The following is a 27,335-nucleotide window of genomic DNA, read 5'->3' as shown; positions in this document are numbered from 1 at the left end:
GTCCCGCGCTCAGCTCCGGCGTTCGCGGTCGCACAGACTGCCGGGAAAGCCTCGGTCGCCCCGACGTTCCTGGGAAAGGTCCCGCCGCTGCTGTTTAGGCGCTGACCCCGCTGACCCCGGCTTCCCTCCCAGGAGCAGCAGCCGCAAACTCCGTGGCCGCCGTCTCCGCCCCCGGGGCCCGGGGCCCGGCGAAGCTACCGCTGACGCGGCTTCCGTTTCTCCTCCCTCCGCCTGCCAAGGTCGTGGCTGTTTGCTTGTCGTTAATGGCGAGCTTGAAGCCACCTCGTACATTCTCTTCCGCCTGCGCCTGGGGCATTATAGGTGTTTAATAAAGGTTCCTTGGCTCGATCGCCCGGAGCTTGGGAGCTCCTCGGGTCGGACAGAACCCGCCTCTGGCTCCCTGCCGCTCACCTCCGCCTGCGGTTCCGGGGAGATCCTGGGAGGCCCCGGAAGCTGTGCTGCCCTTTAAATAAGGCCGGGACTGGGGATGCGGGAAGCCCTGACTGCCTTACGGTCTCGGAACAGGACAAAGGCCGAGTCTGCGACTGTGAGACTGGAGCTCCCTGAGGACCAGAACCGTCCTGCTTGTTTCTGTGACCTTGCACTGAGCACAGTCTCTGGCACATAGTAGGCACTTCATCCATGTTTATTAGCTTAGGTGCTGCCCCGAAGGGAAGCCTGTCCTTATGTCCGCGGTCCTTGGCATTGAGTAGTCCCTTTTCCAGTTGCCGCGCGTGCCTCCTACTTCTGCAAGCTGTTTCCCACCACCCCTTTGTCCCGGTAAATTGTAAGCTCCCTGAGCAGTTTTGAAGCCCAGAATTTTGTAGCTACTTCGTAGATGCGGGTGGATTTGCTTGAGTCGAGTCCTCCTAATGTTTTGTAGCCTCTCGGGTGTGTGAGCAACACAACTGAGCAGTTCGGTTTTTGTTTTTTGGGTCACTTCAGGAAATATATTCTACTTTCCTCTCTTTCAGAGTCGGGAGCAGTGTAACGCTGCAACAAGTAAAAGCAACCGGGTGTCCTTTACCGTGCGCTTTTGGACTTCAGGTATGTGGTCAGTAATTTGAGAATGGCGATAACAGCAACAATAACAATAGGTAACATTTTTATAATATCCAATATCTGCCAAGCGCTTTGAAAGATTGTCTCATTTGATCCTCACAATAAGCTTCAGAGTTGGATCCTCTTCATTCTATCAGTGAGGAGAGTAAATGGTTTGTCCAGAGTCATACAGTTAGGAAGTATCTTGAGTTTGGATTTGAACTCACGTCGAGGCCAGAACTTTACCTGCTGTGCCATTTAGGTGCTTCTAATGGATGAGGGTGAGGATGAGGAGCTAGAGGTGAAGGAGGAAGAGGAGGGGGAGGAGGAGGAGTAAGAAGAGGAGGAGAAAGGAAGAAGAGAAGGAAGAACAGGTGGAGGAAAAGGAGGAGAGGAAGAAGAGGAAGAGAAAAACAAGAGGAGTGTGTGTGTTTAGTATAAGAAAGGAAAAAGGAGGAGAACTCTCTTAGGTGACTAGAAATAGAATTGGGGTGATATTTAATTATCTCCAGTTTATCTTGTCTAAATCTTGTTTTTACAGAGTTGTTTGCAAGTGTTCTTTCCTCTTCTCCATTAGATTATAAATTCAAGAGCAGGGTCTATTTTGGCTTTTCTTCATATTCTTGGTGATTACCACAGCATAGAATGTTTTTAATAAATGCTTATTGACTAACTGTCACATGAATCTGGGTAGGAACTTCTATTGAAGTTACTTATTAAACTTTCATGTAGGCTATGGTTGAGTCAATCAGCATTATTAAGTACTTACTATGTCACACACATTGTTCTAAGCACTTGGGAAAATACCGAAAAACACACACAGTCTTCTCCTCCCCAACCCAAATAATCTTTGCTCTCATAAAACTTATATTCTAAGGAGGAGGAAGGAAAGGGAGCACAACATAGACTATATATAGCTGTATCTAAAGTGTTCCAAAAGTCTTAATTTAGTTTTAAGCTTTAATGAGTCCAGGCATATAAACTTGTATACAGATGACATACAAACTTGTAATAGATGACATTTAAAAGTTTAATTATTTCCTTTCTTTTACATTTATTTAATTTTATAAGTTTTGAATAATAATTTTTAATTTTAGCTCAATTTTTTGGATGATACTTTCTCAAACTAGAGTAGAAGAGGTCTTCATTCTTGCCATCTTGGATACCTGACCTATCTTCTTTGAATTTTGTTGTTGTTGTTGGGGGTCACAGCAAAGTTTGTCAAAAATCCTCTTTGGGGTGGGCTGATCTTGAGGCTAGGATTACATATGAACTCTTTTCAGTCACTGAGCAACAGCTGATGAAAGGTTTTATGAAGTTCGAAAATCTCCTGGAGCAATGAAGTATAGCAAAAGATGGTGATTATCTTGAATTTTAATAAGAAATATTCAGTATTTAAAATTTTTTTAAGAAATCAACCTTTGACATGTTGTTTTTATACTTATTATATTTATTCTTATATTTATATATATATTACATATATGCTATTAAAGCTTAAAACTGAGCTAAAAATATTGGGAAACTATAAAACACATTCAGAGTACACAGAAGATAATCTTGGGGGTAGCTAAGTGGTGCAGCATATAGAACATCAGGCTTACGTCAGGAAGACCTGAGTTCCAATCTGATCTCAAGAAGTGTGACTCTTGACAAGTCCCTTAAACTTGTTTGCCTCAGTTTCCTCATTTGTAAAATGAGATAAAGAAGGAAATGTCAAACTATTCCAGTATCTCTGCCAAGAACCCCCCCCCCAAAAAAAAAAAAAACACCTCATAAAGAGATATGATTCAACAATTGCAACAAGAATAAAAAAATCTCAGGTTCATGAGCAGCTGCAGGGATAGAGAAAGGACTCGGGCAAAATGAGATGAATATATAAAGAAGCCAGAAATTTACAAGTAGATCCTTTATTAACAATAGCTATAAGTCGATAATTTTCTCGCTGAATTTTATCCTCAATGAGTCATTGGAATTCTTACATTATTTTGATGATCTTTGAAGTCCCCTCTATCTGGGAGATTCTAAGAATCTTTTTTTTTTTTTTTTTTTTTTTTGAAGGGGAAAGAGAATTTAGGGTTAGGTCATTTCCTTTTTCTTCTCTGCATTCATGTCTGAACATATAAAGCACAAAGTTAGAATTTGGGGTCAATTCTCCGTCTTTTTTAAGAGTCCAAATTAAAAGAAGATTTCACCTCAGTTTCTTCAGTTGTAGAACAAAGGGGTTGTCCCCTGGACATAGATTCTGGATCTATGTATGTATGATTCTTATAAGTTTTTCTCAGTTCAGGTTTTATGGTCATTAGTGCTGTGGAGAGATTTGCTTGAGAGAATAATGTTCTTTTTTGTCTCTCTTTGAAGAGCATGCAAGTAAATTTTATCTGGGGGCCATCAAATGGTGATTCAGGCATCTTCTAATTTGGTAAAATGTGTATGCATATGTATTTTGACATTCTAAGAATCTTGAAAAATACTATTAGAGGAATTGCTACAAGAAGCTTCTGAGAAAAGATTAAAAAAAAAAAAGATAGAGAAGACCAAAGCATACCGTGTCTATTGCCGTCGTCAAAACCTTCTTCATAATATCTTTCACATCAATTCCTCCCTTTCCATTTCCAAAAAATGCTCTAGATCTTCCCTCATCACTTGTAGGTCATTCAGCATCTCACAGCCTATTGTATTAGCATCCTCACTGGCCTCCTTGGCTGGAGTTAACTTCCCTCTCCTAACATTCCTCCTGCCCTGTCTATTTATAGGTTTTGTCCATTTGTCAATTGGGAAATGATTTGTTCTTATAGATTTGACAAAGTTCTTTATATACTTGAGATATGAGACCTTTATCTGAGAAACTGTCTATATTTTTAACCAATTTTCTGCTTTCTTTCTGAACTTTACTACCCTTTGACCTAGCAGTGTTACTACTGGGCTTATATCCCAAAGAGATTTTAAAGAAGGGAAAGGGGCCTGTATGTGCACGAATGTTTGTGGCAGCCCTTTTTTGTAGTGGCAAATTGGAAAATAAGTTGATTCCCATCAATTGGAGAATGGCTGAATAAATTGTGGTATATGAATATTATGGAATATTATTGTTCGGTAAGAAATGATCAGCAGGATGATTTCAGAAAGGCCTGGAGAGACTGACAGGAACTGATGCTGAGTGAAATGAGCAGGACCAGGAGATCATTATATACTTCAACAACAATACTATATGATGATCAATTCTCATGGCCATGGCAGTTCCAATACAGCAGTAATGAACTGAACCAGCTACACCCAGGGAAAGAATTCTAGGAGATGATTATGAACCACTACATAGGATTTCCAATCCCTCTATTTTTGTTCGACTGCATTTTTGATTTCCTTCACAGGCTAATTGTACACTATTTCAAAGTCCAACTCTTTTTATACAGCAAATTATTTGTTTGGACATGTATACATATATTGTATTTAACTTATACTTTAACATATTTAACATGTATTGGTCAACCTGCCATGTGGGGGAAGGGGTGGGGGGGAAGGAGAGAAAAAGTTGGAACAAAAGGATTTGCAATTGTTAATGCTGAAAAATTACCTATGCATACATCTTGTAAATAAAAAGCTATAACTTAAAAAATAATAATAAGTTGATTGAAGCCAGTTCCAATGATTTTGTGATCATGAGAGCCATCTGCAACCAGAGAAAGGACAGTGGGAACTGAGTGTGGATCACAACATAGTATTTTCACTTTTTTTCTTATTGTTTCCTTGAACTTTATTTTCTTTCTCTTTTTTTTCCCTTTTTGATCCAATTTTTTTTTTTTTGCACAGCATGATAATTGTATAAATATGTATGCCTATATTGGATTTACACATATTTTTAACCACTTTTAACATATATTGGATTGCTTGGTATCTAGGGGAGATTGGGGAGGGGAGAAAGGGAAGGAAATTGGAACACAAGGTTTTGCAATGGTCAGTGGTGAAAAATTATCCATGCATTTGTTTTGAAAATAAAAAGCTTCAATAAAAAACAATAAAAGAGGTGGCCAGGATTCTCATCCTTGCCTCTGCTGTTGCTGGACACCAGGACTTGCTTCACCACATACTGTGAAATCATACATATTAGCTTCTTGGTGGTTTCATTTGGTCTATCCTGTGCAGAGTGTCATGTACTGGCATAGACTATGAAAGCCACATGGAAAAAAGGAGATTGAAAGAAGGCATAATGATGGAACCTCCTCAAGCCAATATTCAGGCTAGATATTAAGTAATAATGACACTCCTGGGTTGTTCCACAAGTAAAAGGAGGTTTACTGAAGTATAGCCTAAAAAGGACCTTTTGTAAGGTCACTAGAATTCTCTCATGAGAGAGCTCTTCTGCTCAGTATACAAAGGCAGAAATCCGTCTTACCTGAATGACCCTGATTTCACAAAGGTAGACTTCTTACTCTTTTAACTTGCCAGGCAGCTGTGCTAGCTTGTCCAGAGCCCCTCAGAATCCTGCTCAGACGGAGGAACGTGGTGCCTTTGCCCACTGTGTAAGTCTGATTCTGTGACCAGTTTTGTCACCTTCCAGGGAAGAAAACAAAACTGACCCAACCATGTGGCAGGGGAGGGACAAAACTCCAAGGGATGGTGGCTCCTTCACCAAAGCTGATAAACTGAGTGGGGAGGGTGCTACCTTTGGCAGTCAGCAGGTAAGTGGTCAATCTAGTGACAAGACTGAATTAAGCACCTTGTCAATGCCTTCCCTGGTCTTAGAGCAAAGTCTAGTGCCAGTATCCCCATCTTATTCTTGCTTATATAATCAGGAAGATCTGGAGCAGAAGATACTGGTTTACTTCATTTTTTAAAATTGAAATTTTGTTTTTTGTTACAAGAAAAATTAAATTTCTCTCCATTCTCTTTCTGCCATGCTGTCTCATTAAGCAAGAAAACTAGCCCCCTATCACAAGAATGTATGCAAACCAAATAAAATTTCTTATTGGTCCTACATAAAGAATATTTTCTATCTGTGCTCATGTCTGAGGAGGCAGACTATATGTCATGAGTCCTCATTGCATTGTTCACAGTTGCTATATCTGTACCAAGTAAGATCCACCTTCTCACTCTCCAACCTGCTTCCACAACCCTCTCTGAGAACACAGTCAAATAAAACCCATTTGTGCACAATGAATAGTCTGAGAAGTCAAAAGGCCCCAGTGCCTTTGTCTTGGAGAATCTTCCTCACTCCACGCCAGTGGCAGGCAGCGTGTTTTGTGATCATTGGTCTTTATGCTAACCTGAATTCAGTGTACCCCTGCTCCTTTACATCCTCTGAGAGGACCAACCTGTGGGGGTGGGCCCAGGTGAAGGGGGAGTCTGGGGCGGAGTTTGGGGGCCTGGGAGGAGTTTAGGGCCAAAGAGGGGATTTTTGTGTGATGGGAGGGGGAGACAGGATTTATGTGGGAGGAGCAGTGAGTCCTTAAGTGATGGCCCTGGGTGTGTTTGGAGGAAAGAGCTCAACCATCCTGGGGGATGGGTGGGGCGGGGCTCTTGGGATTGGGAAGAACCTCCTAGACTGGGTTGGAGGGGACCCGAAAATTTAAGCTCAACTCCATGTGTATTTTGTGTAGCTCAGATCTGTCTCCTGTTTTTCCCTCGGAGCTACGATCGCTTTGTCTTCTGGAGGACACAACTGTGCTTGCAGCTGCCAGGTAGGTTTGAGGCAACATTCCCCCATGTTTCTTGGCTTCTCTTGGCTGCCCTGGCCATTGAGTCCCCTTCTCCTCTGACCTTGTGGTGGGTGACTTCCAGGTGGAGCAAAATCATCCCCTTCTACCAGGCCTTCCTCTTGGATGACCTTGCCACTCCTAATCCTTTTGCAGGCTCATAGGCACTTCCCAAACTTCTGGCTTCCCCTTCCAGATTTACCTCCCAGACTTCAGACTGCCCTTCCCTGAGTCCTGATTTGAGCCTTCTGATCAGACAGCATTTAATAAAAAAGCTGGAGAAATATCTAGAAGCAAAGCAAAGTTTATTATATGATCTCGAGAATTGGGGCGTCCTACCCATCGAGCAGACAGTCGAAGGGAGGAAGCACCATAGGGGGCAGGGTCAACACTTTTTATCCCTAACGCAAATACCCCCTCCCACCACTGACCCTCATCCTTATTGGCTGAGGACCTTACATTCTAAACTCGGCACCTACCCAAGAAATTGAACTTGACCAATAAGTACATAGTTGCCCATATTTGACCTAAACAGAAAGATACTGATGTCATAGGAGGATAACAAGAGGACTTAAGTATGCCCTTAGGGGATAGCAGGGTGTCCTTGACTTGATGCTTAAAGTCCTTCAGGCCTATTCCAACTCTGAAATAGATGAAGCCTTACTCAGTTTTCACAACTGTCTTGAAAGGACTCACCTCATCTCGTTCAGTCCCCCCTCTTATTTGTACACTGAGATCTCTTCAAATTCTGGTAGCCTAACTTCACATTCCCTATCGAATTCCTCATCCTCTTCTGGCTCCTGTTTGGTCCTCTTGGACCATCCCATCCTTTTAACACCATCAATCTAATAGACCCTTCAGCTTTCTCTTCCAACCTAATCATTCTAGATAATGAGTTTTGGACTATTCTGGTTATCAATCGGATCAAACAAGGTATGCAGATAGGGAGTAATAACACTACTAAGAGCTATAAGGCCAAACCAATGGAGCTGCTCCCACCAAGCCAGGACCACCAGGAAGGTGAGGTCCAGGTCTGTACAGGAACATGAGCAAGTTCTTAATGATTTCTTTTACTATACAACAAATATACTAATTTAGTCTCGCACAAACTCCCCCTTACTCAGCCAACAAATAAGCCAACACAAGTCTGTGTTGTAAAACAGCCTCTCTGGTTTGAGGAGCTTAGTCAGCCAAAAGATCTGGTGCCTCAGCCATAATCTCTACAACAGCTTGAAACTTAATTATTCTGTTCAACATATATAATGGGGTTCTATATCCCCAACTTCCATCTTGAGCCCAAGTGACTGGCCCATACTCTATTCTCTTTGGAGGCCAGGCACCACCCCAACATTTGCATCTCCAGTCTGAGTAATAGAGGTATCTAAACCCCATTTCTCTCTTCCCAAATCCTTATTCAACTGAATCCCTAAATATCGGTTTGCCTATTCAGGAAGAAAGAAAAATTTTGGCCTTATTAGTCCAATATAGCAAATCCCTGTCCAATTAAGAGGTAGGTGAGTATCAGCAGTTAGTCCACAGATCTAATAATGACCCATTAGAACAGGTTGTTCCCTCAAAAATAAGTCTGAACTATTCCTTGTAAAAGGTTAATATTGCTGGTCTCTCATCCCTAGGGGATCTTCCCCTACAAAGGTGACATACTGACATCTCCATAAATCCTGCTCCTTCCTCTAGCAACAATTGGCAACTGGCCATTGACCCATTAGGTTAGAGGTTCTCCAAAATGTGGGAAACAGAGTACCATGTTTCCCAGGTGTCCCTGGGATGACATTGTACCAACCCCATTGATGTCTAGCCAGGTAAAAACTTCTCTTTTTCCTTCTGGGTAAAAAAAAAAAAAACTGGGAGAGGGTAGACTAGGGGGAAGTACAGGTATCTAATAACTTTTTAGTAGAATCTCTGGGGTTCTCCAAGTATACCATCATATCATCAGCAAAGAGTGATAATTTGGTTTCCTCATTGCCTATTCTTATTCCTTTAATATCTTTCTCAGCTCTTATTGCCATAGCTAGCATTTCTAATACAATATTAAATAGTAACGGTGATAGTGGCAACCTTGTTTCACTCCTGATCTTATTGGGAATGGTTGCAGTTTGTCCCCATTACATATGATGCTTACTGCTGGTTTTAACTAGATGCTGCTGCTGATTATTTTAAGGAAAAGTTCATTTATTCCTATACCCTCAAGTGTTTTAATAGGAATGGATGTTGGATTTTATCAGATGCTTTTTCTGCATCTATTGAGATGATCATATGGTTTTTGTTAGTTTGGTTATTAATATGGCCAATTATGCTGATAGTTTTCCTAATATTGAACCAGCCCTGCATTCCTGGTATAAATCCTACTTGATCATGATGAATTATCCTGGGGATGATTTTCTGCAATCTTTTTGCTAATATTTTATTTAAGATTTTAGCATCAATATTCATTAGGGAGATTGGTCCATAGTTTTCTTTCTCTGTTTTCAACCTACCTGGTTTAGGTATCATACCATGTCTGTGTCATAGAAGGAATTTGGTAGGACTCCTTCATTTCCCTATTTTATCAAATAATTTATTATAGCATTAGGCAATTGTTCTTTAAATGTTTAGTAGAATTCACATGTAAATCCATCTGGTCCTGGGATTTTTCTTAGGGAGTTGTTTAATTGCCTGTTCTATTTCTTTTCCTGAAATGGACTATTCAAAGCAATTTACTTCCTCCTCTGTTAGTCTGGGAGAGTCTATATTTTGGAGTAGTCATCCATTTCACTTAGGTTATCAAATTTATTGGCATAAAGTTGAGCAAAATAAGTCCTTATTATTTCTCTAATTTCCTCTTCATTGGTGGAAAGTTCTCCCTTTTCATTTTAAGACTACTAATTTCATTTTCCTCCCTCTTTTTTCTAATCAGATTTACCAAAGGTTTATCAATTTTATTGGTTTTTTCATAAAACCAACTCTTAGGCTTATTTATTAATTCAATAGTTTTTTTTAGTTTCAATACTAATAATTTCTCCTTTTAATTTTAGAATTTCAAGTTTAGTAATTGGGGGTTTTTAATTTGGTCTTTTTCTAGCTTTTTAAGTTGCAAGCCCAATTCATTGATCTTCTCTTTCTCTATTTTGTTCAAGTAAGCCTCTAAGGATATAAAGTTTCCCCTTATTACCGCTTTGGCTGCATCCCACACATTTTGGTATGATGTCTCACCGTTGTCATTATCTTGAGTGAAGTTATTAATTGTGACTATAATTTGCTGTTTCACCCAATCATTCTTTAAGATGAGATTATTTAGTTTCCAATTACTTTTTGATTTATTTATACCTAACTTTTTGTTGAATGTAGTTTTATTGCATTGTGATCTGAAAAGCATTTACTATTTCTGCCTTCCTGCATTTAATTTTGAGGGCTTTATGTCCTATATATAGTCAATTTTATGTAGGTTCCATGAGCTGCTGAGAAAGTATACTCCTTTCTATCACCATTCAGTTTTCTCAGAGATCTATCATACCTAGTCTTTCTAATATTCTATTTACCTCTTTAATTTCTTTCTTATTTGTTTGTGATTTGATTTATCTAAATCTGAGTGCAAGATTGAGGTCTCCGCTATTATAGTTTTGCTGTCTATTTCTTCTAAGTAACTCTCACTTCTCCTTTAGGAAGTTAGATGCTATACCACTTAGTGCATATATGTTTAATACTGATATTGCTTCATTGTCTATAGTACCTTTAGCAAGATATAGTTTCCTTCCTTATCTCTTTTAATTAGATCAATTTTGCTTTTGCTTGATATGAGATGAGGATGGCTACCCCTGCTTTTGACTTCACCTGAAGCATAATAGATTCTGCTCAGCCTTTTACCTTTACTCTGTATGTATCTCCCTGTTTTAAATGTGTTTCTTGTAAACAACATATTGTAGGGTTCTGACTTTTGATCCAGTCTGCTATCCGCCTCCTCTTTATGGGGGAGTTCATCCCATTCACATTTATGGTTAAGATTACTAATTCTGTATTTCCTGCCATCCTAATATCCCCAGATTATGCTTTTCTTTTTCTTGCCCTCCTTCCCTACTTCCTTAGTATTAAACTTATTGGTCCCACTTGCGTCACCCAGCTCTCCCTCTTTAGTATCCCTCCCTCCTCCCTTTGAATCCCTTCCCCTTTCTTGTACCCTTCCCTTATTACTCTTTTTCCTTTTCACTTTTCCTCTCTCACTTTTTAATGAGTGTAAACAAATGTGTCAATTATTTCCTTTTTGAGCCAACTCTGATGAGAGTAAGATTCACACAATGTTTCTCCCCCCCTCTAAGTTCCCTCAGATATGATAGGTTTCCTTTGCCTCATCGACGCATGACGTTTCCCTCTTTTATCTCCCTTTCCCTTTTTCTGACACTATCCCTTTCCATTTCTACTTCCTTTTTTATGCTATATCAGTAAAATCAAATTATACATGTGATTTTTATATATATCCACAACAGAAATACAGTTCTCAAAAGTTCCTTTTACCTTTTTCTACTTGTTTTGCTTGTTGTTGGAGATCAAATTTTTTGTTTAAGTCTGGTTTTTTCTTTAAAAACAGATGGAATTACTCATTTCATTAAATGTCCATCTTCTTCCATGGAAAAAATGCTCAGCTTAGCTGGGTAGTTTATTCTTGGCTGCATTCAAGTTCTTTTGCTTTCAGAATATCAAATTCAGGCCCTTCGATCCTTTAATTTTGAGGCAGCCAGATCTTGTGTGACCTTATTGTGGACTTGGTATTTGAACTGTTTTCCTGGATGCTTGTAAATTTTTCTTTAATCTGAAAATTCTGAAGTTTGGCTACAATATTCCTCGGTCTTTATTTTAGGGTCTTTTTCAGAAGGTGTTCAATGGATTCTTTCCACTTCTATTTTACCTTCCGGTTCTATTACTTCTGGGCAGTTCTTTTTAATAATTTCCTGTAAAATAGTATCTAGGCTCTTTTTTTCATCATATTTTTCGGGTAGTCCGATGGTCCTTAGGTTTTCTCTCCATGATCTATTTTCCAGGTCCGTTGTTTTTCAAGTAAATATTTGACATTTTTTTCCAATCTTTCATTTTTGGTTTTGCTTGACTGATTCTTCCTGTCTCAATGGTCAGTCATTTCTATTTTTCAGTTCAGATTTTTAGCGCGTTATTTTTCTTCATTAGCTTTTTACTTCTTTTTGTATATGTCCGATTGAGTTTTAAAGTCATTTTGCTCTATGGAATTTTTCCCATTTCACTAATTTTTTTAGTGAGTTATTTTCTTTCTCAATTCACAAATTCTGTTTCCTGCACTTCTTGGGAGTTTTTACCTTTTCAGTTCACATTTCAGGAGTTGTTTCTTTTCCACTTTGTCAAATTTTTCTTTTAGTGAGTTATATGTCTTTCTGTACTCTCTTGCATAGCTTCTCTTTCCTTTCCCCATTTTCTTCTAGTTCTCTTTTAAGGTTTTTAATAGTTTCTTCTAGGAGAGCCTTTTGTATTGGGGACCAACAATTGTCTGGAGACTGTCTGCTATTAGTCTCTTCAGGGTTGAAAAGCTGTTCTCTTTCTGAGTAGAAACTATCAATTGTCCTTTTGATTTTCTTACTCATTTTGTTAAAGCCTGTAGGATCTGCCTTCAGGGCCAGGAGGTTACCAGCTTCCCCTGCAAAGCAGTGAGAGGTGTATGGACGGGTAGCTGTCCTGCTAGCTGCCTGCAAAAAGCAGTGAGGTACTGGAGTGCTCTGGGAAAGAGTTCCCCACCTGGAAGTAACTCAGGCCTGCAGGGCAGAACTGGGAAAGTGCCTAGCAAAGAACCCCTGCTGTGTGAGATAATGACTGCCCTGGGGCTAGAAGCTGAGCAGTGAGAGTTTCACTAGCCCAAGCCAAATCCCGCCCTGTGGCTGTGGGTCTTAGCAGTTGAGCAGTGAATGGATTTTCAGGGACAGGAAGTGTCTCTGCTCCGGGAAGCACAGTCCTGTTGGGGAAGTTCTATTGCCCCAGGCCGAGCCCCCCACTGTGCTGATTAGAGGCTGCCCAGGCTGTGCCCCCCTGCTGTGTGGGTTTGTAGCTGCCCCCGCAAAAGCCCCGAGCTGCAGGGCTGTGTTTCAGTCTCCTGAGTCAGGTAAGTACAGGTATCAAGGCCATTATATGAGAAATCTCCTGGTCCCCAGCTCCCTTGGCCTCCACATCTGCTAATCTATTTTTCCCTTGCCTCAAGAGACTTTCCCATCTACCACTCTAGAAGATCCAACTATAAACCAATTTACTCCCCAGGCATTGGGGATTCTTGTGAATCCTTTTACTTTCGTTTTAAAATCAATTAACTCTAAACAACAATATTCCTGTGCAAGGGTGGTTCTGTTCCAAGGGACAGGAGGCTAGATTTAGATTCAGCAATGCAACATGGGCAGCTGATCCTATAAGCCCCCTTCCCTTCACCTAGAGTGAATTCCCCTTCATTTCATTTTCTCTGCATATTTAATGGGGAATTGTTTGGATGTCAAAAGTTCTCTTTCAATATAGCCCTCCCACACACTATGATCATGCAAAACATGAAAAACGCATCTAAAGACAATATAGATCTTTGATAAGTAAGTCGGGGCCTAGGATTGGGGTTCCAGAGATAGCCCTGCCTTCCATCCACATACAATGTAAAAGGCTCTAGACCTAAACCTTAGCCTAATCTGGGCATGATGAGATTCCCGGTTTTTTTTTTTTTGTTTTTTTTTTTTGTCAAAAGGCAAGGTGGGAGTGGCCCCAAGTACTTGGGCGAAGTAAACCTTTCTTTATCTAAAGAAACTCTAGCCCCAGGAAGTAAAAAAGTAAAGCAGCAGCCCAAGTTTGGCTGCAAAAAAAAATTGTTTTCACAATTCCACCTTATGACCTATGCAGTCACACGTGAATTCAAAATTCCCAGCAAATATTAGCTGCAGTCCCAAAAGATTTTATCTCCTATAGCAATTATCATTAATCAAGGCTTCAAATGAATCTAGTTCTCAAGAATCACAGTAAAGGGTTCATCCTAAAAAGTTCACAGCTTATACAGCTTAGATAGTTCTAAGTTTAACATTACACAGATCATTTTGCCTTTAAAATACTCAAATACAAAGAAAAAAAAAATTAAATCGCACGTTGTTCATCCCGTTTCCACATAAAAGAAACTTTTAGATCTTTCAGATTCAACATTAATACTCTCTTCATTCAATTTTTGGAAATAACACTATCAAATTATCAGATCAGACTAAAATCCTGCTCTAGATTTTTTTATCATCTTCCTTAAACAAGGAGTCTATCATGCACATAAATAAGCATTAAATAATTTGCTTTAGACAGATGGGATCTTAGTAGAAATAAATCGCTTTCAGATTAATTTACAGTTCCAACAAACTTCTTAGAGCAGCTATAGACTTGAAAAATAAAAATAAAACATTCTGTTATTAATACTATATAAATGTAGGCTGTTCCTTTAAACAGTAGAAGCAATTGATACTGAACCAGCAAGGTGTGGCAGCCGCCATACTTAAGGGGAAGGGGGATTAGATCACCTCACAAGGTCCCTTTCCACGTGGCCACCCTTCCCCCACCCCACCATGCTTCCCAACCCTAACTTATCATAGCTAACTTTTTTAGGGTGCCATTTCCCCAGGATCCAATCCGTCAGCTCAAGACAGGCCCCAACTGCATGAGACATATCTCCTTTTCCCATGGCAAATGGCAGATTCACTAGGGAATTGTGCCTTTTTCTTTCATTTCTGGAGAGCTATTTTCCTCTTTTTCTCTCACATCATCTCTTCCTGTCCCCTCTCTCTCCTTCCAAAGCTTACTTGCTTAAACCTTCTCCAACATGTTAAACACTCCCAAACCAATGCTAGATGTTTCATTTAAACTATTAATTGCTTTTGCAAATCAATCCTTTAAACTTCAAGGTTCTCAAATAACTGAACCAAATGTCATAACTTATACATGCCCAACAGAGATGACAAATTTTTAAGGCATAATCCAGTTACAAATTACCCAATATCTCTTTGAAAACACCATACCTCTAAGTAGGGAGATACAACCCCAACCTCCCCCCAAGGTAAACTACTAGCATTTTGTTTTAATAACCTATATTTTAACTTAAAATACAAAACACGGCTTTAAATTCCCAATAATATAAAACCACTTTTGCCACCATATTTAAAATAATGAATTTCACCAAATAGCCTTTTCTTTCCCTTGGTCCCACGTGGCCCTACTGCAGGTCAGGACACATGGGAGGGAATGGAAAGAAGCCACCATCTTCACACTCTTGATCCCACATACTTCCCCCATGTATAGGGTGATTGTGCTCCCAATTGGGATCTGCTAAAGGTATTTCTGGTGAGCTGAAACTACTCTTGCAGCTGGAGGGTTTCTCTTGTCCCACTCCTTCATAGCTGAACCTCCAATTAGTCCCCTCTCCTCTTATGATAAGAGAGAATTCAAAATAGACACCAAGTTCTCCTCCTGGCCCTGAGGGCCCTTTGGAGGGGAGATGGAATTAAATCCTTTCCTTCTCTTTCAGGTACAAATTCAGTTTTTGGCACACCCAGTCTGCAATAGTGCCTTCACCAATATCTTTTGTCACCCCAGACAAAACAACAATACCTTATCATCTTTTCCTTTTTCCTTGCTTTTCCTTATATATTTTGGCAGTTCGTTCCAATTATTTAATTTATCTCCCAAGGGACTATCTATCAGTATTTTCTGATCATTTCTCTCCGGGAGGGCTGGCTGGGACTGGGCCACACCCATTGAATTTGGACCGAATCTAAATTCCAAAACGCCCAAACACGCCAATCGTCACCAATTGACTCCAGTCACCCTAGAAGGCCTAGCCAAGCCTATCCTGTCCAGAGACCCAGAGTTTAAGACTCCAGGCCTCACAGGGTCAGACCCCTCCAGAGTTTAAGACTCAAAGGTCTCACAGGGGGCTTACCTCTGGGCTGTTGGGCAACAAATTACTTGACTGATATGTCCTCCACCGACCGGTCGGGATTTTTACCGCGGAGTTTCTCCCTTTGCTTTGCTCCAAGTTTCTCCACTTCGGGCCCACTTTACCTTGGGGAGTAAGGAGAAGCCCTGGATGCTAGCGGGCTGCCTAAATTAGGGCAGGGCGCCACCCCGCCAGCACCCAGGGGTTCACCTACTCACCACAAGTAGTGTGATCCCGGACCAGCCCCCAAAACTGTGTGGTTTAGACAGCATTTAATAAAAAAGCTGGAGAAATATCTAGAAGCAAAGCAAAGTTTATTATATGATCTCGAGAATCAGGGCGTCCTACCCATCGAGCAGACAGTCGAAGGGAGGAAGCACCATAGGGGGCAGGGTCAACACTTTTTATCCCTAACGCAAATACCCCCTCCCACCACTGACCCTCATCCTTATTGGCTGAGGACCTTACATTCTAAACTCGGCAACTACCCAAGAAATTGAACTTGACCAATAAGTACATAGTTGCCCATATTTGACCTAAACAGAAAGACACTGATGTCATAGGAGGATAACAAGGGGACTTAAGTATGCCCTTAGGGGATAGCAGGGTGCCCTTGACTTGATGCTTAAAGTCCTTCAGGCCTATTCCAACTTTTGTTTATTTGTGGGCCAGGAAGGGGAGGGGAGGGAACGGCAGCCCAATCCTGACTTAGATTAATTTCTGTGCCAGGAGAACATGACTAAATGGAGTCATTTTGGTTACTTTGCTACCTTCACAGGGAAGCTGGAGTCAGAGGGAATGGGCCCTGGGAACCTCAGACGTCCTCAGGTGAGTGCCGTCCATGCAGTCCTTCCCCAGACCTGACCATTGTAGTCACAACCATTGCCATGGATATGGAGGATGGGCTGTGAAGCTGGCAATGTCTCATGTGTGGATCGATTCTTTGCCAAAATGGGCATGTGGTGCAACACAGTGGGAACAACACTCCTCTGCTCTCCTGTGTTTTAAACAGACTCATTAGGCCCTTGGTATCTTGAACAGTAAGGACCCTCCCCAGCCTAAATTGTCCCCTCCCTATTTGTTTCTAAGTTCCATATCCTTACAGCTGACAGACAGGGGTGACCACTTCCCTCGTTACTCTTAATTACCTAGGGCTCATGTTTGCTCTCTGAATGGTACATAGATACAGACACACACAGAGTTTCTCTTTCTTGTGGTCAGGCTCTCCCTTTGAGTCTTGTCCAGACAGGTCTGGGAGCAGACCCCTGTGTGCTTCCCCAGCTCTTGGCTTTTGCAGCACTGTCACCAGAGCAGGAACTGGCCTCCTGGTGCTGCTCAGGTCACCCAAGCCTTCCCAGGTCTCTCTGAAACTCCCCCCTTTACCTTTTCTTGGGTCGTGTCAACAAGCATTTAGACAGGTCCTAGAAGTCAGCCAAGGAGTTCTGCGATCGAGAATTCTGGCCCATCCTGCTGGTCTGGTGCTTCTAAGCCTGGCCTGACACTAAGATTGATCTCTCTTGGCTGAGATCTACCATGTACCATGGTACTATACAAACTGGCTTCCTGGTGGTATAATTTGGGCTCCACCATCCAGAGACCATGAGAGCAACAGGGAGATAAGGAAGCCTTGGCAGAGCCAGGGTTGTGTGCCATGTACTTCAGACAGTTTCTTCAGTATGTGACTCTGTTGTGGGCTGGAGCAGGTTCTAGCTTTACCTGGAAGAATATAATGGATGGAAATGACTCGAGACAAAATTCAGTTTAGATGATAAGCAAAAATCAGATGTTCCTATGGAATTCCACAAATTAAAGGGGATTTATTTAATTACAGCATCAACAGGGCATTCAGTAAAGATGCCAGTGTTCTTAAGCTTGAGTAGACAAGGCTGACCTTGCTTCTATATAGAAGCTCAACTGGGTGTGGTGATGGACCATCTTGGGAAATTTAGTATACCTGATGGACCCTGATTTCACGAGGGCAGCCTTTTGGCCTTTAGATTGCCAGGCAACCCCACTAATTTGTCTAGAGGCCCTCAGAATACAGCTTGTAGGGAAGCAGTTGGAGCTTTTCCCATTATCTAATTTTTAATATCTTGTCATACATAATTTGGGTTTATTTACTTTTCTAATTTTTTTGAGTAGAGATTTAATTGATCTTTTTTTGTAAATGCTTAATGTGAGACTTTATGCTCTTCCCCAGGACTACTTTCACTGAATCCTAGAATTTTGGGATACTGTTTAATTAGCCTCCTTTTCTTTCACAAGTTTAGCACTTTTGAGAGCTGCTCTCTGACTTGGTCATTATTTCACAAATCACTGATAAATCTCCATTTAAGTTTGTATCTTTTGTTGGTGATCCCTGAACCAGAATCAATTTCCATTCTTATTTCATTAGGGAATGAAGAAACGTATGAATTATTTCTACCTTTTTACAGTTGAGTACAGAATCTCTATCCTAGTGGTTAATTTTTGTAGAACTTCCATATGTGGCAAAGAAATATACAGATTCCTCTGTTGTCCCATTTAGAAGTTTCTTTCAACATTATTTCATTGCTTCTGCTTTCATCTCATTCTACATTTTTCATCCCTCTTTTCTCTTTCAGTTCTCTTGTGATTTCCCTTCCTCTCTTGCCCTTCAGCTAAAGTTCTGTTCATTAGATTTTTAATTTCATCCATTTTTCTTCCCCTTTCCAAGGCGGATTTCACACCTTCCCCTTACTGTCCAAGTTCCCTTTCTGTTTTGCCTAGTTTCTCATTCTCTGATTCATAGCCCTTCTATTCCTCTGGTCTTTCTCTTCCCTGTACACTTCATACAACCAGAAGCCTCAAAGGTATCTGTTCTGAGCTCTGCCCTGTAGATGCTTTCTGCCACTGGCTCTAGACCAACCCCACAGATTACTCTTTCCCATGGTTCCTTCCTTTCAGAATATTGTGTATCACAGCAGATGACAGGAAAAATGGCTCCATAGCTGGGAACATTGACACCTGATATTTACCCTCTCATGTTCCTTGCCTCTCTTCCACATTCTCCTAGAAATTTCATTCCTGGCTTTTCAGGCAGAAAACCCCTAAGCCTAGGTGAAGTCCCTTATCTCCTCTAAGAACATTCATCAGTAGAACCCCCTCCCAGCTCCAAAATCAAGCCTCCTTCCTTTCTGCACCTTTTCAGCCTTTCCATCTTCCTCCCCCCACTCCCCAGGTGTTCTTCTCATTCCAAATCCATGGAGCTCATCTCCTCAATCCCCATTTTTCTTGCCTATGCTCCAGCCTTTCACACTATTGATGACTCTCTCCTCCAGGATTCTCAGTTCTCTAAGTTTTTAGGACATGACCCCTTCTTCTCTGTCTCCTTTATTGGATGTTAGACTACCTTTCACTCTGGAATATTCACTTGTTATCCCTTATTCTTCAGATCCCATATGCAGGATAAATCACCCTGAATTGCATTCTCAGCTCCAGTGCTCTCTGGGACCCATTCTTTTATCACTTTCCCTTAACTACTTGGTTTGCATTAGTCTTCCTCTGTTCTAAACTCAGTCAGTTCCATTGTATGAGAAAGTTATGGCTTATAGGACTTTTTCCTTCTGAATTGAATTGTTACAAATGACCACTGTCCACCTGGCAGTTTGTAGCCTGAGTTTTGTTTTTGGTTTCTGGGTCTGCTTTTCTTGTGTATGATCTGTGGATTCTTTCCATTAAAATTTCATTTTCTCTGTCCAGAATTTCCTTCATGATTGCGTTGTGCCTTTTTGGGAAACCTTTCATCATTAGGATCAAGGGCCATGTGCATGCTGCCCTTTCCTTTCAGTAGTACCCTTTGCTTCAGCAAGGGGCAGATTTTCTTTAAATATAAATTTTTGTTTACTTCGGTTCCTCTAGACTGTCCTTCATTTTTGTAAATTTTCCTTCCCTGCTTGTTCTTTTGTTTTCTTTGGGAAGAGTTTTAATTTTCTATCCCTTTAACTTGTCAATTCACAAAAGAAGACCACAGATCTCAGAAAGTTGGAAAGGAGGATCTCAAATCAAAAACAGAGTGCAGAGCTCAGTCAGAAAAGTCCCAAAGAAGCAGAGCCAGTGATTAATGAGGAGGTGGCTGAGCTTTCTCCTTCAAAGAAGGTTGGGGTTTATTAGCCCCACCTCATACTGGTAAAGGGGGGCTGTGGGGCTTGTGAAGGAAAGAAGTTTAGTAGCTTCTCTTGGGGGAAGGGGAAGTAAGTAACCAGAGGTCAGTTATCCATCTGTAAAAGGGTTGCCTTCCTTTAATCCATATTATGGATGAAGAAGAGATTCAAAGGACTCTATAAAGAAAAGGAATTATGGAGCCATCACTGGGAATTTCAAAAAGTGTAAAAGAGCAATACATTTCTGCCACAGTGTAACCTCAATTATTCAGAAGTGAAAAAAGAGAATAAAGAAAAGGAAAGGTGAAAGGTGGATTATTTATAGACTATGATGTGGACATGGTAGCAATTTTAAATAAAGGCTTGAGCTATGGACAACATCATCCCCAGAGTGATCTTGGGCCTTAGATATAACAACAGATAATTCTACTTGACTTGACTGGAAATTGTTTCCCACCACTTACTGCAGTCCACAGTCTGATGAATATTTCTTCAGAATCCTCTTCATATTTTCATCAGATAAGACTTTATTACAGCTTCTTGAAAAGAAAAATACACCTTTTTTTAAACTTTGGTCTCATTTAATGATTACATAAAACTTTCTCTCCCAGAGTGTTCTGTGCTTGCCAGCTTCTCACAAACTTTGCAGAATTCTCTTTAGCATATTTCACTTCAATCAGTTCTGCTGAGGAGGAAATTTCATATCACTCTCTTGTTCTCCACAGATACATTGACATCACAGATAAAGCACAAACATTCTTCCTGATTCCACATCAAGATGCATTCCATAATAATGGAATTTATTTTCATCCTTTATTCTTTATCCTAACTGATCCTATAAAAAGCTTTTCTCAAAATTCAATAAGACTCTTCCTTACCATGGATTCAGAAGTGAACTCTTGACACTCAAAATTGTATGACCTTTGAGCAAATCTCTTCCATGTGCTTGAGTTTCCTGCTCTAGATTGTAGAAAATTGGAATGTTTAATTTTCAAGTGTCTTTCTGCTCTATATCTCATGACATTTGGTGCTTTAGGTATTGTTGACATTCAAGGATGTGGCTGTGGACTTTACTCAGGAAGAGTGGGGCCTCTTAGAACCTTCTCAGAAGGACTTGTATAAGGAGGTCATGTTGGAGAATGCCTGGAACGTGCTCTCCCTGGGTAAGAACATTTCTCCTGACAACTCTGAATCTATGATCAAAAAGTCATCTTCCTTTCCTAGGGTGCAGGGATTGGCAGAAGTATCAGTTAGAAAGGGGAAAGTACTCATCTGCTGTGTCCATGTAACAGGAAACTCCTGCATGTTTTTGCATTGTTTGATACAAACTCGAGGGTGTCCTTTGTTGCTCCTGCATCTGTCTTTTACCAATTCTAAGTAACTTTAAGTCAGTGATCAAATCAGCATGGAAATATCTCAAAACATTGAACTAATCTTAGAAGTTATTTTGTCTGACCTCTACCTGGACATGGATTTGTCTGTCAAAGCTCTGAAAACTGCTCAGGCAGCTTTTCCTTACAACCTGTTGCTCTTTGGAATGGTTCTAGTATTTAGAATATTCTTCTTTTTACAACCATTAGTTTGTAGCCCCAAGCACCTAGTTGTCCCCAGTACAAGAAGTTTGTCCTTAATCTTCCTTCCTATTGTCCTCAAATTCTAGCAGTGCAATTTGGAATGGGAAAGGAATGGGAAGGAATGAGCATTCCTTTTCATCTTCTCTTTGCCAGGGGATATGTGATGTTCTTGAAGAAGAACTTTCAGAAATTACATTATTTTCACTAGTATATGTACTCACATTAAAAATAGGGGACAAATGAAGAAAAATGCCATTTGCATCTGGGTAAAGTTAAAATATTATTCCACATATTAACCTTCCAAATTAGGTGACAGTTATCCCCCATTGAGAGTTGAGCAAATTGAGGCAGAGTTTAATTTACTTACCTAAGGGGTACACAGCACTCTATGCCTATGACTCTTTCCATTGCACTTCTGACTCCCTTTAATTTCTTGATATTGGAAACTATGGAATGAGTTTCTATATAGAAGGGTATCAAAACTAAGGTTTCCCTTGATCTGACTTGAGGCTTCTTAGGCTCAGTAATCCTTTTTACTCAAGTTTGGGGTTAGAAGTTTCTGCCACAATGGAATCTAACAAGATGGGGGGAAGATCATTCGCCTCTTTCTCAGAACAAGACTCATGTTTGAATGTAATAGGGTGAATCTCAGAATGGAACAGCTTTGGATCCTCCCTCTATTGCCTAAAGAGAACTAAATTTCAAGCTTCTATCCTTAATCCCTAACTGATTTCCATGCCCAGGACTTCCAGTTGCCAGAGAAGATGTGATCTCTTTTTTTGAGGAAGCCCCATGGATACTGGACCACGAAGGTCTGAGGAGCAGCTCTCCAGGTGAGTGTGGTGAAAGCAGGGATATGAGAGTTGTGGTTACAAGATGCTTTTAGGTATTACCATGAAATAAATATTAGGTCTCAATGAGAAAGACAAGCTATGGAATTCTTCAGATTTTTTTTTTTTTTTGCTTCCTGGGCTAGTCACAGAATTTTAGTTTGCCATCTATAAAATCAGTGAGTTGTACTCCATGATCTTGTAAGTGATCAGTTATCCTCCTATGAGAAGTCATTGTTTGGAATTTGAGGCCAAGAATCCTTCTGAAAGTGCCAAAAGGGCACTAATCAGTCAGAAATTTTTGTTAGTTATTATTTAAAAGATTTATTGCATTAAATGGCAAATATATTCAAAGGTCAATTATAAATAATGCTTTAGCTTGGGTCTTTTTAAAAAAAAATGTTTAATATATAAAATAACTTTTAAAATGATAGGATTTCTTCAGGTATTACTTTGTTTTTGCTGCCTCTGGTAAAGTAACAACACTATCACTGAAACTTTACTGAATGACCAACCTATGCATGCCCATTCACAGGGTATGGATTCCAGTCTCAGCCACTGAGATTTGGGCCAAGTCCCTCAACCATTCTTAGTTGATGGCCTGAGCTGTGCACACAGTGAGAATGAAGGTACTTTCTATGTTGCTGCAGGTTTACAGTGAAGGTCCAAAGTAATTGTGCATGAAGCTCATGGGTTATTAAATCATCCTTGGTATGTGAGCTAATGGGATTTTTAAGTGATTGATTCTGCCCATTTAAGAGTTTTCTCTTTGCCTGGGAAAATAAAAAATAACTGTTTCTGTTTTACTTTTGGAGAGAAGGGAAAATAAATATATGTATGTGTTTATGTGGTGTCTGTATTCAATTTATTGTTGTCTTTTTTTTTTTTTTTTTTTTAAAGAACGAGAGATCAGATTTGAAATGAAGGAAAGTACTACAGAGCAAAGCCTTTATGTGGTAGAAACTCACAAGCCAAGATCCATCATTGATGATCCTGTTAACTTCACCTCGAAAAATATCTGTGTCAATGAGAAAATCTACATTGGAGAGAAATCTTATGAGCATAATCAAAGAGGAAATGCTTTCACAAAAAAGGGGGCTCTTATTGTCCATCAGAAAATCCACACTGGAGAGAAACCTTATGAATGTAACCAGTGTGGAAAGACTTTTAGGCAAAAAATAACTCTTAGTGTCCATCATAAAATCCACACTGGAGAGAAACCTTATAAATGTAATCGGTGTGGAAAGACTTTCAGGCTAAAGGGAATTCTTAGTGAACATCAGAAAATCCACACTGGAGAGAAACCTTATAAATGTAGCCTATGTGGAAAGACTTTTAGGCAAAAGGGAACTCTTGCTGTACATCAGAGACTCCATATTGGAGAGAAACCTTATAAATGTAGCCTATGTGGAAAAACTTTTAGGCAAAAGGGAACTCTTAATGTACATCAGAGAATCCACACTGAAGAAAAACTTTATAAATGTAACCAGTGTGGAAAAGCTTATACAGAAAAGAGTACTCTTACTGGACATCAGAGAATCCACACTAGAGAGAAACCTTATGAATGTAACCAATGTGGAAAGGCCTTTACTTATAAGAAGGATCTTACTGGACATCAGAGAATCCACAGTGGAGAGCAACCTTATGAATGTAACCAATGTGGAAAGATCTTTAATTGTAAGAGGGATTATAATAGACATCAGAGAATCCACACTGGGGAGAAACCTTATAAATGTAATCAATGTGGAAAGGCTTTTATGGAAAGGGCCGCTCTTATTGTACATCAGAGAATCCACACTGGAGAGAAGCCTTATAAATGTAACCATTGTGGAAAGAATTATAGACAAATTGGAGCACTTACTGGACATCAGAGAATCCACACTGGAGAGAAACCTTATGAATGTAACCAGTGTGGAAAGGCTTTTACAATTAGTGGAAATCTTAAGAGTCATCAGAGAATCCACACTGGAGAGAAACCTTATAAATGTAACCAATGTGGAAAGGCTTTCACACAAAAGGGAGGTCTTACTGGACATGAGAGAATCCACACTGGAGAGAAACCATATGAATGTAATCAGTGTGGAAAGGCTTTTACACAAAAGGAAAGCCTTATTAAACATCAGAGAATTCACACTGGAGAGAGACCTTATAAATGTAATCAATGTGGAAAGGCTTTCAAACAAAATGGAGCTCTTACTGGACATCTGAGAATCCACATTAGAAAGAAATCTTATGAATACAACCAAGATGGAAGAGGTTTTTCATGAAAATCTGGTTATTGTCAGATCTGTGATGAAATGCAAAGGCATTACAATCAGGAGGAAAATGCCTAGAGATTTAAGACAGCTTCTAAGGCATATTGGATCCTTCCTTTCCACCTGGTCTTCTACTTAAAAAGCTTCCTGGGAGAATGGAAAGATCACTACATTTGGAGTCAAGAGGACATGGGTTGAAATTTTGGTTCTGTACCTCTGTGGTTTTAGGAAAGTAATTAATTTAGCTGGGGCTTTTTGCATTCAGATTAGGGTTCAGATCTCTTCCAGCCATAAATTCTTGCAAAAGCCCAAGAAGAACTTGAAGATAAACCCTAACTTTCAATGGCACTTATTCCTGGGCCCTCGGTTTCAGATTGGGCTAATAAGCTAGATGACTAAGTCTTCTGGGTATGACTGGCAGTTTGGAGACTCTGCAAGATATGGGATATTCTAAAACTAGATCTTTGTTGAATTAGGAAGCTTGCACATCATTCCTAAATGAATAATTCTTTCTGCAGCTAGTGAAATAGATTTTTTGTCATATTTGTTCAGACAGAAAATATTTTAAGATGCTTTAAGAATGAAAGATTTTAATTCTGACATTTCAGGTTATACCCACCAAATTGACAGTAATGGAAAGTGTTGGGGGCACTGTAGAATTAGAGGGACAACAAATATATTGTAGCTCTGAATTGGTCCAAGTTTTCTGAAAAGCCATGTGGTCTTAGGATTCATTAAAAGGGATGAAATGCCCATATTTAGTGATAGAGTACTTGCTGCAAGGCATAAGTGGAAGTAGGCAGAATGGAAGTACGGGGGAAAAAAAGTCTACATATACTAACATATTAGTTGCAGTGGCCTTTTTTTGTTTTAGTTCTTTTGGTAGTAAAATAAAAAATGTGTGAAAAAGAAAAGAAGTTATTGAAGAATGTCTACACAAATTGTAGTGATGGACATATTAGAATAATGTGACATGAAAAACCACAGGTAGGAAGAATTCAGTAAATAATCAGAATATGGAAATGAGGGGAGATGGATTGAAGTGAGCAAAATGGAAACTATATACACAGCGATTCTCTCCAATACTCGGAAAGCCTGACCAATGATCTCTTCAATTTGAAATTCCTTCCAACAATGTAGATGAAGTCTGTATCCATCCCGTGTAATTCTTGCCTATGTTTCACACAAATTCACAGAGGCAACAAAAACAAAGTACACTGAAATTCAAAAACAATTGTTCTCTCATCACCCCCTGCAAATCATTTCACATCAAGGAATTTTTTATGTTCTATACCTTTAACTCTTCAGATTCAGCTCTAGAACATCTCTTGCTCTCTGTATTAGCCAAGATGATGACACTCTTGCAGATATTTTCTCTAGGTATTTTGTACAATTGGAGAAAGTTTGCTATCTGTCAGTTATTTCTGAAGATCCAGATGGAAATTATCCACAATGAAAGGAGGAGCAGCTCAAATTTTAGACTTTTAACCAAGTATGGTATCTCTGTCCCAAGGATGATCTCAGTCCTATAAACATTTATATTGTTTTTCCTGCCCACCAACTTGCATTAACTAACCTTAAAATGGGGACCAGGGTTGTCTTTTCATCCTCCAGTCTTTAGCTCCATGGGAAAGCCATTTATCCTATTTACTATTAATCCAGGTGGAAGGTGAGCCTGGTGTGGTATTTGGAGGCCATTGAGGAGAATAAGGCAGAATTGGGGATCTTTGGGGATGGGTTCAGGGCTTGGGGAGGAAGGCAGTGGCAATTAATGGCACTAGAGGTATCCATTGTTTCAAGTACTTTTGGGAAAAATCCGCCAGTTTCCTGGTTCCTTAACCCCTTTTGTTTTATGGAAGGAATCATCCAAGAGGAAGTAAATGGGCTCCAAGTCCTAAAAGTGAATTAAAGTTCTTACACATAACAGACTAACACAGTAGGGATTTTCTACTCAGGACTTTATTTAAAGATTCCCTCAAACAATTACACGTTCTGAAGGGAGCATTGTGATCAATTAGATAATGCAGATACATATAAGCATGCTTTTCAACAAGTTGCCCAACATTTTTCATCCTAAATCCTAAATACATTGTAATAAGGAATCCAGTCAGAATTTGTAATTATTCATCAATAACTTTCAGTTCCCTTCCCCAAATCAGTGAGGCTCAAAGTCCAATAAGGGCAGGAGCAAAGGTCTCATCTTCTAAAACTGCTTCTTCCTACCAAATTCTTTTTATTACACACATATGGTACTGATAGCTAAACCAGACAGACCAAAAACAGAATTGTAGACCAATCTCTCTAATGAACATTGATGCAAAAATCTTACTTAAATAAAATACTAGCAAAAAGATTACAGGAAATCATGCCCAGGATAACACCATGATCAAATAGGATTGATTTATTTATTTTTTGGATCTACCTGAGGGGTTTATTATTTTTTTTAATAGCTTTTTATTTACAAGTTATATGCATGGGTAATTTTGCAGCATTGACAATTGCCAAACCTTTTGTTCCACTTTTCTCCCTCGTTCCCCCCTCCTCCCCAATGGCAGGTTGACCAATATATGTTAAAGTATAAATTAAATACAATATAAGTATACATGTCTTAGCAGTTATTTTGCTGTACAGAAAGAATCAGACTTTGAAATAATGTACTATTATCCTGTGAAGGAAATCAAAAATGCAGGCGGACAAAAATAGAGGGATTGGGAATTCTATGTAGTGGTTCTTAGTCATCTCCCAGAGTTCTTTCACTGGGTGTAGTTGGTTCAGTTCATTACTGCTCTATTGGAACTGATTTGGTTCATCTCATTATTGAAGAGGGCCACGTCCATCAGAATTGATCATCATATAGTATTGTTGAAGTTTTATTCAGCC

The 27,335-nt window shown here is 39.8% G+C and overlaps 1 protein-coding gene across 4 annotated transcripts; it reads left to right on the top strand.

Moving 5' to 3' along the window:
• Positions 1-535: 535 nt before the first annotated feature.
• LOC100934768 (zinc finger protein OZF) lies at positions 536-26,846 on the top strand. 4 transcript variants are annotated; one of them, XM_031949072.1, is made up of 8 exons: positions 536-627; positions 975-1,047; positions 5,482-5,555; positions 6,633-6,713; positions 16,454-16,503; positions 20,833-20,959; positions 22,114-22,203; positions 23,101-26,846. In XM_031949072.1, exons 5-8 carry the CDS (start codon positions 16,474-16,476, stop codon positions 24,465-24,467), a joined length of 1,614 nt encoding a protein of 537 aa, XP_031804932.1. In that variant the 5' UTR covers positions 536-627; positions 975-1,047; positions 5,482-5,555; positions 6,633-6,713; positions 16,454-16,473; the 3' UTR covers positions 24,468-26,846. The 4 variants fall into 4 exon arrangements, with proteins under 4 accessions (XP_031804932.1, XP_031804931.1, XP_031804935.1 ...); XM_031949071.1 differs by having other exon boundaries at positions 5,482-5,714; XM_031949075.1 differs by lacking the exon at positions 5,482-5,555.
• The last annotated feature ends 489 nt before the right edge of the window (positions 26,847-27,335 follow it).

The sequence above is a fragment of the Sarcophilus harrisii genome, chromosome 1, assembly GCF_902635505.1.
Source record: "Sarcophilus harrisii chromosome 1, mSarHar1.11, whole genome shotgun sequence".
Classification (NCBI taxonomy): Eukaryota; Metazoa; Chordata; class Mammalia; order Dasyuromorphia; family Dasyuridae; genus Sarcophilus; species Sarcophilus harrisii.
This window is presented reverse-complemented; position numbering and strand designations above follow the sequence as displayed.

What these genes read in the sequence shown, in the direction of transcription:
- LOC100934768 (XM_031949075.1), top strand. Translation starts at nt 16,474, where the DNA reads ATGGGCCCTGGGAACCTCAGACGTCCTCAG. An exon ending in GGAACCTCAGACGTCCTCAG is followed by an intron (nt 16,504 to 20,832) that starts GTGAGTGCCGTC and finishes TTGGTGCTTTAG; the next exon opens with GTATTGTTGACATTCAAGGA. An exon ending in TCTGAGGAGCAGCTCTCCAG is followed by an intron (nt 22,204 to 23,100) that starts GTGAGTGTGGTG and finishes TTTTTTTTAAAG; the next exon opens with AACGAGAGATCAGATTTGAA.